Source organism: Populus alba, chromosome 16 (assembly GCF_005239225.2).
Source record: "Populus alba chromosome 16, ASM523922v2, whole genome shotgun sequence".
In the NCBI taxonomy this organism is placed as follows: Eukaryota; Viridiplantae; Streptophyta; class Magnoliopsida; order Malpighiales; family Salicaceae; genus Populus; species Populus alba.
In genome coordinates, this window is record NC_133299.1 from 8,930,236 (window position 1) to 8,949,523 (window position 19,288).

The 19,288-nt window shown below is 33.0% G+C and overlaps 1 protein-coding gene across 2 annotated transcripts; it reads right to left on the minus strand.

Annotated features, from left to right (window-relative positions):
* Window positions 1-12,504: 12,504 nt before the first annotated feature.
* On the minus strand, window positions 12,505-18,236 carry LOC118045924 (TSL-kinase interacting protein 1). Of its 2 annotated transcripts, none has more exons than XM_035054676.2 (14): window positions 18,020-18,236; window positions 17,078-17,291; window positions 16,885-16,967; window positions 16,754-16,801; window positions 16,554-16,663; window positions 16,272-16,356; window positions 15,890-16,166; window positions 15,276-15,386; window positions 15,043-15,188; window positions 14,699-14,937; window positions 14,256-14,616; window positions 13,539-13,958; window positions 13,316-13,444; window positions 12,505-13,093 (listed from the first exon to the last, which is right to left on the minus strand). In XM_035054676.2, exons 2-14 carry the CDS (start codon window positions 17,193-17,195, stop codon window positions 12,866-12,868), a joined length of 2,355 nt encoding a protein of 784 aa, XP_034910567.1. In that variant the 5' UTR covers window positions 17,196-17,291; window positions 18,020-18,236; the 3' UTR covers window positions 12,505-12,865. The 2 variants fall into 2 exon arrangements, with proteins under 2 accessions (XP_034910567.1, XP_034910566.1); XM_035054675.2 differs by having other exon boundaries at window positions 15,276-15,395; window positions 18,020-18,234.
* Window positions 18,237-19,288: the final 1,052 nt, after the last annotated feature.

The following is a 19,288-nucleotide window of genomic DNA, read 5'->3' on the forward strand; positions in this document are numbered from 1 at the left end:
AAAAATATATAAAGCCTTTTAAAACGTGTTGATTTTTTAAATTTATGACTTAAGTTATTAAACTTGAAACATCCAATTTAAAAAAATCATGAAGTCCAGTTCTTAAAAAATTAAATATTAAAGGATAAAATTGAATAAAAAAATTATAATCATACAAAGAACTTTTAAAACATAAAAATTCAAAAAATAATGATTAAAATCATTGTCACTACTATTATTAATAAGAAATATCTTTTGTAGCTAAGTTTAATTTGTCAAGGTAAAAAGGTTTCACTAATGGTGTTAGAATATGTATAATATAAATTCAACATGAATTTAATGTTTATATCTAAGAAAGTTTGTTATTAAAATATCTTATCTTTTTATCTTACTAATTCTTAATATCTTATTTTTTAAATGATTAATTTAGATTAGTGTTGTATAACACTTGATACAATAAATGTTTAATCCTTCATAGTCTTCGGTCGACATCGTTATCATGAGAAGAAATTGATTTGTTGTTAACATAAGTTAGTATCATAAATTCCTGACAATATTTAAAAGTATGATGTTACTAAAATAAGATAATTATTATGATATGTTAAAAATTTATAATGAACTACTAAGGATAAATCATCCAATTGGAACCTTCTTTGTGTGTGGTTTCCAGTTGAGTAATAAAAAGAGTTTATACTATATTTTTTTTTAATACCATTAGTGGATCCTCTCTATTTAGTTCTTTGTTTTACACACACACACACACACACACCCTGCACTTGAAATAAGACATCAACTCTTTGATCGTGTCACTTTACATTCAAACCATTTGACATGCCTAGTATCAACCTAGAAGTGGCTTGTCACCATTTGAATGTATGTCTATTACTCTCTTCAGTACACTAGAAGAAGAGAAACTTTGGTGGAGGAAGAAAAAAACCCATTTCAAAAGAAATAGACAAGTTATTAGTAGTTGGGTTCATTCATGAAGTAATGTACCTTGAATGGATTGTAAATGTTGTAATGGTGTCAGTGTAAACTTTACCAACCTCAATACGACATGCCCTAATAACAACTTTCCATTACCTAAGATTTATAGGTTGGTTGACTAAATGATTAGTTTTGAATACTTAAGTTTTTTATATTCTAACTTAGGGTATCACCAAATACCCATGCATTCATATGATAAAGAGAAAACAACATTTATCACTAACAAAGGGATATTTTGTTATCGAGCTATGCCTTTTGACTTGAAAAATTCTAGAACTACCTATCAATGAATGGTGAATAAGGTTTTCAAATGCGACCTAAAAAATACAAGAAAACATATATTGATAATATGTTGGTTAAGAGCATGAATTTTGAAAAACATATCTAAGATCTACATGAAGTCTTTTCTATCCTACACCTAAGGCCAAGGTATTGGTTACCTAGACAACATAAATAGATTTTTATTTACCCACTATCTTAAAAGATGCCACTAATATGGTGAGGAAATATGACAAATGTTAAATATTTGCTCTTATATGTCACCAACCCTTAATATAGTCGACTATCATCACATCTCCATGGCCTTTCTCTCAATAAGGAATGGATATACTATAACCATTCCCGAGGCCTCATAAATGAGACAATTCACTTTGATATTTGTTAACTATGTCACCAAGTAGGTGAAAACAAAAACCCTAATAGAGATAACTACCATCAAAGTTGTTTTATTTTTATAGAAAAATATCATTTATAGGTTTGGGCTACATAAAATGTTTGATCATAGTTAATAACATGCATTTTTTAACATCATGAAAATGAGAGAACAATGCTATAAACTCCATTTAGAACACATGTTCTTTTTGGTTTCACATCCATAAACTAATAGACAAACATAACTCACCAAAAAGTTATTACTAAATGGATTGAAGAAAAAGATAGAATGAGTCAAAGAAGAATGGATTGAACTCCTCAATGAAATTTTATGGTCATCATTTCTTCTCATTCATAGGATCGTTGTTGTTATTCTAGTTGAAATATGGTGTCCTAGTAATTGGGTGCTATATTTCTCTACTAATAAAAATTGGAAAACATCAAAGGGTAACCTGGACCTAGAAGAAGAGGTAAGTTTGGCTGCTGCAATAGAGAATGAAACTTACTGACATAAGGCAACTTAGTACCATAATTTAGGGTGAAGAATATACAATTTTAAAAAGATTATATTTTCATATTACTCTCTATTTTCTTAAAAGATGTGTTATGAAAATTTCACAATACTCCCCATATTACAACATTGAGAAAGTTTGTTTTATTACCATGAAAAGTTCAAAGATACATATTATACATAGATAAATCCCACAAGACTAGGGTATAAATACAAGTAAAAGCTAAGCTACACCATCCTATTTTCCTTCATCATCGTTAAGCTCTTAGAAGAGAATTTCACCATATGCGTAAGCATGGGTAAGATGAGGAAAAATCTCATCAAATTAGGGAATTCATTAGGACAAAAGGCATGAGTAAGATCTATAAAGATATTTTTTAGAATGATTATCAAAATGAATATCCAATATCATATTCATCAGCTCATCATCAAGAACTATCCCATGAGCATGAGTACTAGCATAAATAGCCCAAAATCCCTCTATATCATTACCAAACCTCTTTAGTTAAGCCAACTCCATTTGACAATGAGTAAGCTCTACCCTAAAACAAGCCAACTCTTTTTGTGAATGATCCAACTCAGCTTGGGAATGGGAAAACATGGGTTCTAGTTGATGAAATCTTTGCTGATAAAAGGTTATTTGTTATTTAAGTCCCTCAATATCTTTACAAAATCTAGTAATATCATCAGAATAAACATCTCTCTATCGAATTAGGGATTGACACAACGTCTTCACGTCGTGAACCCTAGCCTTTATAACGGCACGAGAGGTCCTCAGATCCAATCTCTTTTGACTACTCTTGCGCTTCCTTTACTATCTGACTGATATTTTACTTCTTAGATACCCATCTCCTAATAGTCAAGGTTTGCAATTTAAAAGCTTTAAAAAAAAAACATTCAAAAAAATTGAGTGTGATAGGTCCCAACAAATGTTCAAACGATAAGTGAGTTGTTTCTCTTTGGGTGAGAAAGTACCGCAAGGTTTAGATAACAATTGATTACTTGCTTTCATTAATAACTTTCAACTGCTTTAAATAAGCAAAGCCATGTACAAGAAATCTGAAATAAAAAAAAAAAGCTGGTAACTAACAATTGGAGATTAAACACGTAAAAAGAGAACATACCACATACATAAACACAAAGCATAACTAACAGAATAAAAGTAACATAATGAATGAAAATAAAACTGACAAAAAGTTCGCAATTACAAGCGACCCAATCTTGCAGGTGACCTAGTCCACCCCAATGTACCATTCTTATTCTTCACGTGACCATAACCTCTCCTCTATATGTATGCCCTATACAACTAGCTTTTTACATCCAACTTCATCCTAGGTATTTGGGGTTTGGTCTAAGGGGCCTTATTGGCCATCGTGGCTTATCAATACCTTTCTTATTATGTGGATCCTTGTCCTAAAGGTCTATGCCTAAGAACATCTTCAACAGTTGTTTAATAGGTTCCCACATCGTCTCTTCTGTCAGTAGATTTTTGCAATGGACCAAACTCCCTTTGATAATTTAGGCTCTTGTTTGATCCAGCGGTGATTTAGAATAGTCTATGGTGTTTGTATGACTACCCCATCATCAATGAATGATGGAAACTCTATGTTGTGTGCTGATTAATACTTAAAAGTGCATATTTATCAAGGTTTTATATCATCATTTTACACTTAAAGTATTAATTACTCCTTAACTAAAGCATGTTTTATAATAACAAGTCTAATATTATAAAATGCCTTAACATATGGTAAATGTTCATCTAAAATGTAGGCCTATCACATAAATCAAAGGATTGATTGATGAGTTCAAGTATGAAAATTGAAAGGACAAAGAGAGGGCCAAACTTATAAAAGAGATATTGGTGCAGTCCAAACTGGAACACTGTTCGGTAATTGGGTCATATCTCGAGTTCTAGATGTCCAAATGACCTCCAAATTTTACACATATTTGTTAAGACATAGGCCTATAACTTTCATGTTTTCATCAAGATCTAAGACGACCGTTTCCAAGTCCAAATTATAGCAACAACAGAGAAGTTCGAATTTGTCCTGCAACCCGAATGTTGTTCAGTGTTTGGCCCATATCTGGAGTTTAGTAGCCCAAATGACCTCTATTTTTTTTTCTTGAAAGATAAGACAATTTCCTACAACTTTCATGTTTTCAAGTGGTCCCAGTTCTAATGCTAACAATTTTGTTTTATTCAGACAAGAAGATAAGGATTTCACAAAGTCAAGAGTTGACCACCCACTCAACAATTAGTCATCAAATCAATAATTCTGAATTTTGGTCTATAAAAGGAGGCATTTGCCATGCATTTAGGGGCTTGGTTTTTCAGATCAAGATCATGCTCTTTATTTCTCTCTTTATATTTTTTTTTTTGTAATTCTTAAGTTTTGCTTTCATTAATATCTTGTTTATACTTTTCATTTCCTTTCCTTTCCTTAGTTAACTTGTATCTTATTTATGTTTTTGTTTTGTTTATTTATGTTTCTCTTCTTTATTATGTTTAGCTAAGTTTATTATGTCAAGGTGAAAAGGTTACACTAATGGTGTAAGAATAAGTATAGTGTAAACTCAACATGGACCTTAATGTTTAATATTAACATGTCTTATCTTTTTATCTTACTAATTCTTAATACCTTGCTTGTTAAATGGTTAATCTATATTTGTGTTGTATAACACTTGATACAACAAATGCTTGGCACTCTCATAACCCAACCGTATGGTATTACCTACACATGTGCTATGAAAGGAACTTGATTTGTTGTTAACATAAGTTAGCATCATGAATTCTTGACAATGTTTAAAAGTTTGGTGTTACGTAAATAAGATAATTAATATGATCATATTAACAATTTATAATGAGTTATTAATGACAAATCATCTGATTGGAACCTCCTTCGTGTGTGGTTTCCAAATTGAGTAATAAGAGTTTATACTATACTTGTTTGAAATACCATTAGTGGATCCTCTAACCTTGAAATTTGTTTTTATCAGTGTTTAATCCTTACAATAATCTTCCATCTTAAAGTTCTTATTAATTTCTTTCTCTTCTTTTATTACTACTACTACTACTACTACTACTACTACTATTTACATTCTTGTTATATTTTATGTACGTTAAGTATGCTCCGTGTTTGATCAAGAATCTTGAGATTGTTGGTCTTGCCTTGTTCATTCACATCAGAAATCTATTTATATTATATAATATATCTCTTTGATCTTTTCATAAACTCAATATATAGGCTGGAAACCTGTGACCCGATCTTTTAGATTATTCTCAGGTATAACAACGCCACGTACTGAGTATTATTATTATTATTATTACTATTACTATTATTATTACTATTACTATTGTTGTTATTATTGTTGTTGTGTTGTTATTTATAATTTATACAATTAACCTCTATGTGGTTCGACCCCGGTCTTGCCAGGTTATTTATTACTTTGACACTCCTGCACTTGGAAGAAAACATCAATCTTTTGGTCATGTCATGCGCCAACTCATTCTCCTTGTTAGTTTGTACCATTTGAGTAGGGATATGTGAAATATATGGTGAATGTGCCGCTCTGCTGGTAAGTGGAGCTTATATGCAACGGAGCTAATTTTATCCTGAAATTTATAGGGCTTTTAGAAGCCGCTAGCTAATTTTTGGTGTACTTTTTTGAAAACTGTTTGCTGGCAATAAGGATGTAGTTTCAAAAGCACTAATTCGCTAACCTCAAATGACACATCTTCACTTTTGATATGCTAATTGTTTCATCTTGGTCCTGTAGTTGTTGATTGCCTTCACGCACTAATGATAGTCCCTCATTGTACAATGGAATGGTGGGTGTTAGTATATCATACAGTGCTTGAAAATGAGTCATTCTCATAGAGATATGGTAAGTTGTATTGTACCAGTATTCCGTCTAAGGCAAGTAAAAGCTCCATTCATGTGGCCACTAATGGACAAAAGCATTTAAGATATTATTCGACACAGTGATTGATGACTTCCATTTGGCCATCGATTTGTGGGTGATACGCGAAACTAAGTTGCAATTTAGTGCCTGACATCTTAAAGAACTCTTGCAAAAAATTGCTTATAAAAATTGGATCAAGGACACAAATAGTGGATTTGGGCATGCTGTGTAGCTTACAAACACCCTCCATAAATTTTTCTGCAATACTTTTAGTCGTAAAGGGATGAGTTAAGGTAAGAAAGTGAGCTGACTTACTAAGTCTGTTAATGACTACCATGATGATATTCTTGCCCTGCAAAATGGGTAACCTTTTAATAAAATCTAATGTGATGTTGTCCCACACTTAACGAGGAATGGGTAGCGGTTCTAGGAGACGTGCTGGCGCCAAAGTTTCTATCTTTATCTTTTAGCACACCATGCAACCCATGATATATTCTTGGACTAATTTGAGCATCCTCGACTAATAAAATTGTTGCCCTAATTTTTTATATGTGCGTAGTATGCTTGAGTGGCCACCCATATTAGTGTCATGCATCTTATGTAGCAGCTTGGAATGTAAGGCAGGATTGGTTGGTACGATGACCCATTCCTTGTAACAAAGTAGGCCATTACGCCATATATAGTGGCTGCTGGGTTGGTCCATGGCTACTCGGCGCATGGACTGGATATACGAGTCCTTCTTTGCAATTTGCTTAATATATTCCTATAAGGTAACTCGAGGAATAAAAATATGGTGAAGAATAAGGCTACCTTGCCTACGTGAGAGAGCATCGACTATGCAATTTTCACTTCCCGAACAGTAAGTGATCTCATAGTCATAGCCTAAGAGTTGGCTACCTATTTTTGTTACTCTAGTGTGGCAATACGTTGCTCTAGAAAATACTTTAGGCTTTGTTAATTCATCTCAATATAGAATTTTTGGCCTAGGAGATATGGTCACCATTGGCGTATTACTTCTATGATGGCTAACATCTCTTTAGCGTAAGTGGACCAAGACTTTTTTGCCACCCCAAATGCTCGACTCATAAATGCAACCGGTTTGCCTTGTTGAGAAAACACAGCTCTAATTCCTTCTCCTGATGCATCGGTTTCAATAGTGAAGACATCGTTGAAGTTGGGCATTGCCAGTGTTGGTGTGGTTGTCATGGCTTTTTTAAGAGTAAGAAAAGCAACTTCGCCTTCCTCATGCCATTTGAATTGGCCCTTTATATGGAGATTAGTGAGGGCTTGCGCAACAATGCCATAATTTTTGACAAAGTTCCTATAATATTCTATCAACCCTAAAAACACACGTAGCTAAAAAATGTTAATAGGCCGAGGCCATGCCACCATGGTTGCAATTTTGCTTTCGTCTACTTTCACTCGACTAATGACAATGTGCCCTAGGTACTCCAACTCTTGTTGGCTAAAAGAACATCTCCTAGCATTGACAAAGAACTGTTGCAGCTTTAATATCGCCAGAGTCTGTTATACATGCATCAAATGCTTGTCCTAAGTAAGACTATAAACCAATATGTTATCGAAGAAAACTAGTATGAATTTTCTAAGATGACAACGGAATATAGAGTTTATGATAGCTTGAAATGTAGAAGGTGCATTACACAGGCTAAATCACATAACCAAACATTCATAATGTCTGTTATAAGTATGGAAAGTAGTTTTTGAAATATCTGGAAGATTAACTCATACTTGATGGTCCCCAGCTCTCAAATCTAGCTTGGTGAAATATGAAGCACCATAGAGCTCGTCTAACATATCATCAACCGTGGGAAAGGGGAAGTAGTCCTTCACGATGGTAGCGTTGAATGCATGATAATTCGTGCAAAACGCCAATTTCCATCTTTTTTCTTCACTAATAGTGTCAATGATGATAAAGGCCTCATACTAAGTTGAATGAGGCTAGAATTTAACATACCATGGACTTTTTTCTCGATCCTTTTCTTTTAATAGTACACATAACAGTACGGTTAGACATGGATTGGTTTGATTCCTTCTTTGAGGGAGATGTAGTGATCAACTTCCTTGATGGGCGATAGATCAAAAGGCCCCTTCAATAATTCCGAGAACTCTTGCAAGATTTTCTGCATGTTAGGATGCATTGTTTTGTGTGGCTCCGTAGCACTGACCTGCATGCATATTGCAAAAATGGCATGGTTTTAGTGAACTTTTTTTTTTATAGTTCTTTGAATGATGTGGCTTGAATGACTCATCGTTAACCCCTTACAACCACCTGATCTGGTTCTTTCAAAGAAATTCCATGATTACATGCTTCTAGTTGAAAATCATGAAGCCTAACATTTCAAGCCATTGGATTCCTAGGACTAGATCCAACCCTGTAAGAGGAAGAGACTAAAGAGTTAAAGAGAAATTAATGCCTTGTAGGTCCATTCATACCTCTTCAAAACACCAATAACAATTTAGTTTCTCGTCATTAGCTATCTGCACAGTGAAAGTCTTGGTTGACACCATTGGTAATTGCAACCTGTTGGTTAACCTCTCACTAATGAAGTTGTTAACCCATTATTGACGAGTATAATGGCATCATGGGAATTGATTTTGATAACTATTTGTATGGTCTTGGGCGTAGTCCATCCTGTTAACACATGCAACGTGATTTATTACTTTATTTAATATAAGAGATTTAAGCTAATTTACTAGAGGGGTTTTTCACCCTTAATCATTTAAATTTTTCCTCTTAATTTAATATTTTTTTAGTTAGGGATTACCTTATTCAACACTGGTTTATAATTTTGAGCCAAAGGTTTACAAGTATAGCCTGTAAGTGTAAATTAGATTTACATGTTTTTATTCATGGTCTATATTACTATGCATTTCAGGTCCATCTTAACTACCACACAATAGTGATCTCGTTATTGAGACTACATAGTTTTTGTATTGGGTAGAATTTTATAATTTTCATTTTATCTCATATAGTTAAACTTGATGTATATATTAAGCTTTAACATTTTCAAGTTTGTAATAAAGTATTTGAATGAATTATATTAAGCTAGATTTTATTATATAAAAATATTTGTATATATCTTGTAAAATAATATAAACTCTACTTGTGTATAAATATAGTGAACAATTATAATTGATGAAATTGTTTGGGTGGTATGCCTGAGACTATCTAAGTATTTGTTGTGTTAGTTGAATGTGCTTTGGGTTGTTGTTGTTATGCTGCAAGTATTAATACGAGATAAAAATTTTAGGTTAGGGGGAAATCCCTTGCATGGTTGATATATATACGTAGTGTACAATTTGTGTTTTGCGTGTTAATTGGGAGGGCCTTCGTATATGGGAGACTATTAAAAATAAATATACTTTATTTTACACATATATATGATTAATGAAAAGGATGAAGTTGCATTAAAAATTATAGGGAATCTTGCCTCTTAGGTCCTTTAACCAATTGTTTTAAAAAAAAAAACTTTAATTTTTTTTTCCAAGCTTATGAATGCCTAAAAAGTGGGAAAAAAGCCTTGACTAAGGTATTAGGGTCATTGCTAGCGAATCCTATAACTAATTATCAAGAATGGCAATTAAGCTTTTTTACGCTTTCAATATGTTACTACAAGCTATCATGGTTTATTCTTTTGTTATGATCTCAATCATGTTGTTTGATGATGTTGGTTGTTTTTATCTGCAATTTTTTTTTATTGTTCTTATCATTGGAAGCTTTGACCGATTTTACCAGTTGTTGGTTTGATTATACTATTTGAATGATATTCATTTTATTTTGATGTTATATACAAATAATTTTTTTTCTTATTTTATGGGTTCATTAGAGATGTTCTCTTTTTTTTCCTTGAACTAGAATATTTTCTCATATGACTTTCTTTCAACTGTTAACTTTGTCTCTAAACAATTTTTGTTTAGGTGATTAACATGTTCATCATGTTATATGCATCATACTCTAACTTATTGATTTCATCTTTCTAGGATTATTGTGTTACCTTTTGTTTAGATGAATTGTTCTTTTTTATTGAATCATTATTTGCATCCTTGCTTAGATAATTAGTTTATCTTCTTTAAGATCCTTAAGCATGATCAACTTTTAGATGCTCTCCTACTGTTTCAAACAGATCTTATTTTATTTTATATTAATCTTTTTTCTTTTTTAATTCTATTATCTTTGATTTAACTTGGGGAATTTGATTTAACTAAAGGTATTGGATTCATGGATTGACATCACAAGGTCAAATATACCTTAATAAATCAGGTTTTCTTCTTTGTCACAGCAAAAACAATGTTTTCTTCAAGAAAAACACAATAATATTATTAATCTGAAGGCTGCTCAAATTCATAACAAGGAAAACATTATATAATTCTAAGATAATTAACCATAATGAACCCATATTGGGTTGCAAACCATTGAGCTTTCAGCTAACACAAGCTTAAAGCTTAAAACACTTAATTTGGGTTAAAACAAACCAACTAAACTTAAAAACATAAACTAAAATATTATAGTTCAAATAATTTTTAAAACAACATACAAACTAAATAAAATATTTAAAATAATACAAGGAAATAATCAGCCCCCAAAACCATCCATAGCTTGATTAATTTCCTTGTGTAGTCGAGGATGACTTGTGTAGAAATAATGTATGCTTGTTGTCCCTTTTAGACCTTTTTTCTTACTTGGAACATGTTGCCTTGAATGCTTGATCTTCTTCCCTTGTATTGTCAAATTAATGCTCTCAAAAAAAGAAATAAAATTTGTTGAATTCTTTCCTTTTAAAAGGTTTCCACAATCGTAAGGAAATGTTACAAGAGAAAGGAAAGAAAACAAAAAGGAAAGTCCTTCAAATCTAGCCGCCTCTTATTCTCCTTGTAAGGAAATGAATCCTTGCTTGTAATAGGCAAATAAATAGGGAAATTTACTCTCACATGTTGTTGCCCCTTGGTTTCCATGTTAGATATGGAATCTTTATCCAATATGAAGACACAATAATCTGTTTCTAATTCAATCTTATAATCGCCCATCATGAACTTAAACTTAGGATTTTTGACAAATTTTTGTAGGAAAAAGACCCAAACACCTTAATTAATCCTAGCCATTTTTGGACCTCTATGCACATCCACAAGGCCCAAATCAAATTTGGTTGTAACCAATTCATCCATAATTAGGAAGAACTTATCAACTCCAACAAACTCAATCTAGTTGGATGCATTCCAAGGTAAAAACCCAACATGGCTTATGGAAAACAAGCTAAAACCCAAGGAAAAAACCTCATTTGGCTGAATGGTCTTCCCCTCAAACCCAAGCTCCCAACTGAATCCTCATCATGAGTAACCCAAGGTTGAATTATAGGCTAAACTATATCATCCTCCATTTCTTTTAAAGGATTCGACCTTAAATTTAAAACATGAGAATCATCAACTAAAAGAGCATCATCATTACACGGCCCAAATAATGTGTAATCATCAAAACCTTGTTAACAAATAATCTGTTTTGAATAATACTTTTATTCAAATACAAACTCTCTAAGTTTTAACAGATCCTCATAAACCTATTTAGGAGATAAATAAATAAGAACTTGATGTGAACCTCTTGATTATATGGTCAAGCAACTCCTAACAAAGATGATGTTTCTCAAAGCTAAAAATCAAGTTTGAGAACCTTGTGTAAACCTCCAATAAAAAATAGATAAATATGGGTTAAATAGGGTAATTATCAAGTGAAAAATAATAAATTAGAGAGAAAATCTTATGAATTGCAATGAAAATTTCTAGAGATTAATTGAAAATTTAGAGAAGTTAAAGTAATAAAATAACATGTGGAATATTAGTTAAAAATATAACATATGCCGGTGAGAATTAAAAGTTTTGCCAAAACTATATACTCGAAACTACATTAAACCATATACTAACATCTATAAAGAATATAAATTGTAAAATCTCATGGCACACAATTTCTGTATTAATATTCAAGTTTCATCTCCGGTGCGTGATTTATCTTTAAGCCTGTTGACGCATAAATCTTGAGTGGCTAACTTAATTTTAAAAAATCCATCAATTAGTCTTTTTGAACAATTCTATCCTTAATTCCCAAATTGATTTGGGAGCTCTTAAGACAGCATTCCTTGGTTTTAGACAAAATGAAACCCCTTTCTAAGAGGATCCCATGCATGAGAAATTCCCTTCTTTCCCTTTATCATTCTTTTCTTATAAGCTACTCTCTCTTAACCCAAGTGCCACATGATTAGACCTAAACTAATCAATTATTAATCATCTTTTAACTCACTATAATCTAATCCAATGGGCTAAATCGACAAAAAGTTTACAAATATAAAGTAAAAATCTCATCAATTTACAATAAATTTAAAAATTAGTAAAAATTGAATTTGCCGGATGGATACATACACAGGAGGGTTTTCCACGTCATTTTGACGAAATAAGTACATCAGATGTTAACATGTGCCTCCAAGAAAACCCGAAAGAGAGTACATTAAAGATGTGGAGTGATAAAGAGAGATCGATCATTTAAGGTACCAAGATCGTTCAGTTACAACACTTCTGGAAAACAATTTACAAAAATAGTAAGAAAACAAGTCAGGAAAGAGAAAAGGAAAAGGTATTCCATGCCTATATTTGTACAAATGCAGGAGGCTTGACTGATCAGGGAACAGACAGAATTTTCTTGGCTTGCACTGCTTCCTCAGCTCACACTCCTCGCGAAGTCAGCCGAACATAAACAATTAGTTGTTATAACCTAGTAAAGTTCACGTTTTCTCTAAGGGTGGCATCGCTTGAGAGCCACTTTGGTGAAATTCAAACCCCCCCGCTGATTTTAAAATCTGAAAATGAGGTAGTTTCTCGAGCCTCAACTGTTGAAATCGAATCTTTCTTGTTTAGCCCGAAAAAGGAGCAATTTTGAAATGCATCCAAGCTGCTGGCTATCAGATGGTTCAAACCACCAAGGCTATCACTTAAAATCAAATCTTCAGTATGATATTTGGAGGATGGTATATCCAGATCTAATAGCCCTAACGAGTCTGGCTGCAAAGCCAAAAGAAAAGGAAGGAAAGAAAAAAAGGAAAAAAGAAACAGAAAGGAGTCAGGTTGTATTGCGGATAGCATGAATCACATCTGCTATAAAACTGACTAGATTTTCCATGGGGCTATACATCCTTTGGCACCAGAATGTTAACCCGGTCAACTTTAAGGAGCTATAGAGCATAAAACAACAGGAAAGAAATCATTGATGAAAAAAGAACATACCCAATAGATATCTGTTAGCCCATTGAAATCCCTTACTTGATTGGACACAACTTGTGAATCAGATGAGCATTCGTCCATAGGGTCTCCACCAGTAGGATAATCATTAGGCCCTTCAATAACAGGCAACTCCTGCAATACAAGTGTGAATACATTACCCTTAATCAGCCCTCCCTTCTACTTGATAATGGAATCACTTGCACAAAATACAAGTGTAAAAGAATACCTCAAGAAAGGCACTGGATGCAATAGAGCTTGTTCTGTCTATCTGTTTGCTGACCCGTGGAGAAGCAACAGCAGATGAAGTAGTAACTTCCTTACGTAAAGAATGATTCTTTTGAAAAGCAAAAGCATCACATGTCTCTTCACCATCCCAGATAGAAGATGTATGGGATGTGACTGTGGAATGAAATCCCATTTTGCCTTGATGTCTTGAGATATGTGCAGCAATTGCTGCATCAAATGAATCACAGCTGAATGGGATCTCCTGAAGGCATTGATTGCTTTGAACTATAAGTGGTTCGATGCAGTTATGATTTGCTACATGAGGTAATTCTGATAGTAGATCTCCAATGCCAACATTGGTAAGGCTATCAGCCCACTCCCCAGCAGACAGCGGATTTACATTGCTCAATCTCAAGCCATCCTATGTATATTAAGATCAAAGCACAAGTTAACAAATGGATTAGAAAATATGCACATTCATCCTGGCTGAAACATTTCAAAAGTCAATAATAGGTGATGCATATATTTACCAATGCACAAGTTATATTAAAACTTAGATAGTCAAACCTCAATTTATGGACGTGACATGAATGCTGCATCAGTAAGTATGATATATAGCAGAAGAAAGAAGTGGTATAAAGTTACATGAACTTAGATAACATTGAATTGGATTAAAATCACAACATTGAATTGGATTAAAATCACAAGTTGCAATTACCACATCTTCCAATTGTTGCGTGTTAGTCCTATCATCAGTCTCCTTTCTATGCAAGGATATGTTTGCTGCAGGATCAAAGGACTTCACCAGATTATTTCTGGGTCCTGTGGCAACGAACTCATTATTCTCATTGGTCACTCCTGCAGAATGAAGTATAGAAGCATGATTATTGTTCTCTGAAGTTGGGCAATCCCTACAGGGATTCTCAGGTTTCTCAAACTGATCACTGGTAGAGGGCTCAGCTGTGGATACAGAATCCATAGTCTGCTCCTTCTCATTTCCTCCAACTGGAAGGCAACTATATGTTGAAGGTGCTTGCAATGTTACAGAAGCGAAGTTGACATTGGAAAACCAGCCATACCTTTGTTGAAAATGCACAAGTCAGTTAAAGTAGATTCCAGATATGGATTTGGATTTAAGTTCAAAAGAGAATTAGAAGAAACCTCAAGCGAAACACTGGAGGACTGCCAATTGAAAAGTATACATCGGCTGCACTGACAAGTGAGTCCTGTGTCCATCTTTGATAACCCACCAGGTTCTCTCTATTAACACCGTAAGGGAAAAGCATTAGTTCTCCAGATGCTACAGTAGAATCACCCCATTTCCGGTTTAAATGTTCCAGTACTGATGATATCTTTTTTCGAGTGCTAAGAGTGAGCTCCAGGTGTGGATTATGCTTATCCTGCAACCAGATGAAAATGCATTTACATCCTTTATATTCAGAAGACTGCTCGACAACTTGAACTTCTACCTCAAAATTATCAACATAATCCATCTTTGTACTCACCATTTCTAGGGCTCTTCGAGTACCATCATCAATTGGGAACAATTGAAGCTTAAGCTTCATATTAGTGAGTGCATTACTCTCAACACAACGAAGCGAAGGATGAAAATGCGGAAGAAGTTTTTCGACAGGATCAAGACCCTTTTTCCCTGGAAATCAAAGAACAATCACTTATTGGCACTTCAAGTCAAATTTTTGGAATAGGAATTGGTGAGGATCAGCCCCACCAACCATACCTTGGTCATGTTCATCCTCTTTATCAGTGGCTGTCCGTTCCAAATGCTCAGCAGCATCGGCTACCAAAGAAACTCCAGCAATTGCAGCCTTTTCCCATTTTTTATATGCAGCTGATGAGACTAGACCCAATGACAATCAATTAACAAAGAGATCGGTGCAAAAAAATCATGATTTCAGACCAAACAAAGTGAAAGAAATTCATCCCTTCATCTGAGTAAACCAGGTGATAGTAAAATCAAGAAACCAGAGACACATAGCTTTTAGCAAGGAATAATGGTTACAACATAAAGGCCATCACCCAGTCATAACCCCATTTGATTTGGGTATTGGAAGTAAGATTTTAGGGGCAATAATATTCTTCAGCATTTCTGCAGAAAGTAGCTGTTTTTTATGATCATTGATTCTTTCAAACACACCCCAAAAGAATATCGCATTTATAGTTCAAAAATGATAATTGTAAGCTGTCCAATTTTTGCACAGATACTTCAAGGATCATTCCAAAATGAACATTAAAGTAAATTCAAGAATGACATAAAAGGATGCAAGATAAATGTGGGAAAGTAAATTTTAAACTTGTCTCAAAAACTGAGGAAAAGCTCAAACAAATAATCACCTGGTTTTCGCCTTTGCCTTGCAGGTTTCATTGCAGTTGAGTCTCCTTTATTGTTGTTACGGACAACCCCCATATTAACATTGCGCTTCAATGATCCCTTTCCACCTAATTTTTGGATGTTTTGACTATCAACAATAACAAGTTTAACAGTACGAGTATCATGCACCGCTGCTCTATTCTGATTAGTGATAATGCTAGGAGTTGTTGGAGAACCATTTTCCCCCTGTGAAGACCTTTTCCTTACATTCTTCCTTTGATCTTTCAAGAGTTGGTTCTCCTACAAGGAAAACATATACCAATCAGTTAAGCACATCCAGTAGATCAATAAGTTTATGGTCAAGAAACATAAACACTTTTGCAAATATAGACAATCTTCACCAACCAGAGCTTCTATAAATATCTTAAACCTTCGTGGTTTTAGGTGAAGCTTTGAGGCTTTGCAACTATACTTTTCCAATAAAGACCACCTGTATAAAAGGTCAAAATATGAATCAGGAAAACAAAACAATCCGAGACTGAGCCAGATGAAAAAAAAAAATATGACATGTATCTGTTGATGGTATCACAAGCTTCCTTTTCTGATTAATTTTTACATATCACTCCCCTAATTTATAATACATATAATAAAAAGAAAAGCAATTCAAAGAGTACATAAAAATATTACCATCGGAGCATTGCAGCATTTGTATCTTTAGAGTTTTTTGCATCTAGGCACAATCCTGGGCCCAGCAATTTGTTCATGCGCCTCACAAGACGATAGTAATAGTGCCTGACCTGGAAAAAAAAGGTGGGTGATAAGGAATATGAAGAATACATCAACTCAACTGGACAAAGCATCTGGAGCTAAATCTCATTGCAAGTTACCTGATCCTTGTTTTTACTTTGAACATGGTGAGTAATTTTCTCAAAGTTCTGCAATGAAAGCTCACAATAGTTAAGAAGTGAAACAGAATTGAAAAACTTTTAATCCAAATCACATTCCAGCAATTACATGCCTTGCCAACTTGTCGTAATGCAGTGAAAAAACTTTCCTCTTCTTGACGTGTCCAAGCAGCCCATTGCCGTGTTGGTCTTTTCTCTGCATTCAGCATAAGATCAAAACAGATAAAACTACCACCCTGGCAGTATATTTCAGCAGCACCTAAATTAGTAAAACCAAATACAGCTATTAAAAGCAAAATAACATACCAGGCTGCCGTGTCTCAACACAATCCGGAGTAGATGATGTTACACCAGAATCTCCATCCTGAATTGAACCATTTTGAAGAAGCTGTTGCTCAGAGTCCAAGGAGACCCGTGCCTCCATCTCTATACTAAGGGCCTTAAAAAGAAGAATAAACACCCATACACTTCAAAGTTCTATGCTCTCTCTTTGACCTCCACCTCAGTGAATGATGTAACCCTAGTTGTGAAATTGAACAAGAACTCATCATCAAAAATTAATTAGCAGATAAATCAATAAGATGACCATTCAATCCAAAACTCCTCAACTTTAAAATTTAGGGAAATACAATCACTCAGATCTTTTTTAATCTTATGTTTTCCAACCCAAAACATAGCATGTTTTCATTGAACCCACAAACAAGAACTTGGATTCACCACATAATTAATATTCGGATAAGTTGAAATTTCTTTAGAATTAGTAGCATCAAGCTATTTTCCAAGTTTAAAATTTTACAAGCAAACTCTAATGGACTAGAAACTCCATCTCCAGAAACTATAGAACAGTGATTTCACTAAGAAAAAGAATACTAATAATAAATCAAATTAAGCAAACTAAAGCATGCATCTAAGCTAAGAAACTACAATAACAGACACCCATTGAAAATGCAGCAAAATAAAACAGATTAGAAATTCAAATTTCATCCTTTTCAATTTCTTAAGATCCAAATTACCGGATTTTAAGCTAAGAGCACTGAACCCACCTAATTAGAGAAGTCAAATCAATCGATCACTAAAATCCCACATACAAAACCCCCTAAGATTAACGAAATGTTCCACCTTTAATATTTTCCCCAATTTTTAACATCCAAAAAACACTAGGGTTTTGAACAATAGTGATTGATTTTGACCTTAAAATATCAAAATCCAGCGTAATCAAAATGAGAAACTGAAGTTAAATTGCAATACCTGAGAGAGAAATCGAAGAAAACCTAGCACGGAAAGCACGAGCTAGGATAATTTTTGAACAAAGAAATTGAAACCGTAGAGAATGTTTGCAAGAAAGAGAAGAGAATGGAGTTTTTTTCTGTTTTCTTTTCTATTTTTTTTTTTTTTTTACTTTGGAGAAAGAAAATAATAATGAAAATATTAGAAGTTCAGTTTATTTGCCAAATAGTAATTTCAAAAAATAATACGTACATATATAATTAAGAGACTCAAAGCAGAAGAGTTTGGTCTTAAACTATGATTAAAGAAAAGAGAAGAAAAAAGGTTGTCAGGTTAAGCATTAAGTTACAAGAGTTATAAAAAATAAGTAAAAATATGTATATTCAGAAAAAAATTTAATATATATATATATATATAAATACTTAAAATATAAGACAAATAATCTATTTATAGTAGAAAAAAATAAAAACATTAAAGGAGGCTAGAAAACTAGGTGTCATGAAAACTAAAGAACTAAATTCAAGAGTCATAGAGTCTAAAAAATTATATAGTAGGAATTTAATATATATAAGTATAGATTTTATAACATTTTCCCTTATTAAAAATATATCTTATTAAAATCTTAAAAAGAAAAATCCAATGAAAAAAAACTTCAACAAAGAAAAAAAAGTATAACATTTTTTGTGTTATTTCTGAATGCTTCAGAATTTAATAAAAAATTTTATATAAATACTACAAGATCTAATTAATAGAAGGTTTTATATAGATATTTCGAGATATATATTTAAATACTTCAAGATTTATAAAATTACCAAATTAACTCATTAAAACTTGTATGGTAAAACTCAATCGAAAAAAACCTAAGCAAAGGAAAAAAAATATAAATTGCATTGACTTCACCTTAAAAAGTATATGTCTTATAATAAATCTTTATGATAATGCATTTCAATATGATGGATAAACTTCTTGAAAGTTAAGACTAGTAAAAACTTTGTAAATAAATTTATAAATTATCATTTGACCTAATTTGCTTGATATCAATTTTTTCCTTGTGTTAAAGGTAGTGATTATAAAAGAACTTTAGTGAAATATGCTTTGTTGTGTCCACTTTATTGTAGTCTCCTCTAAGTTAAGTAATATAGACAATATTATCTTCAAACAATATTATTGGACTATCTTCAATGATTGACAATCCTTTTTTTTATATATTATATGTTGTATAATTGACCTTAGCCATATATATTCTTGACTTGCTTTATGTATTGCAATAATTTCTGAATAATTTGATGA

What these genes read in the sequence shown, in the direction of transcription:
- LOC118045924 (XM_035054675.2), bottom strand. Translation starts at nt 17,195, where the DNA reads ATGGAGGCACGGGTCTCCTTGGACTCTGAGCAACAGCTTCTTCAAAAT. An exon ending in AATGCTGCAATGCTCCGATG is followed by an intron (nt 16,357 to 16,553) that starts GTAATATTTTTA and finishes CCTTTTATACAG; the next exon opens with GTGGTCTTTATTGGAAAAGT. An exon ending in GGCTAACAGATATCTATTGG is followed by an intron (nt 13,094 to 13,315) that starts GTATGTTCTTTT and finishes TTGGCTTTGCAG; the next exon opens with CCAGACTCGTTAGGGCTATT.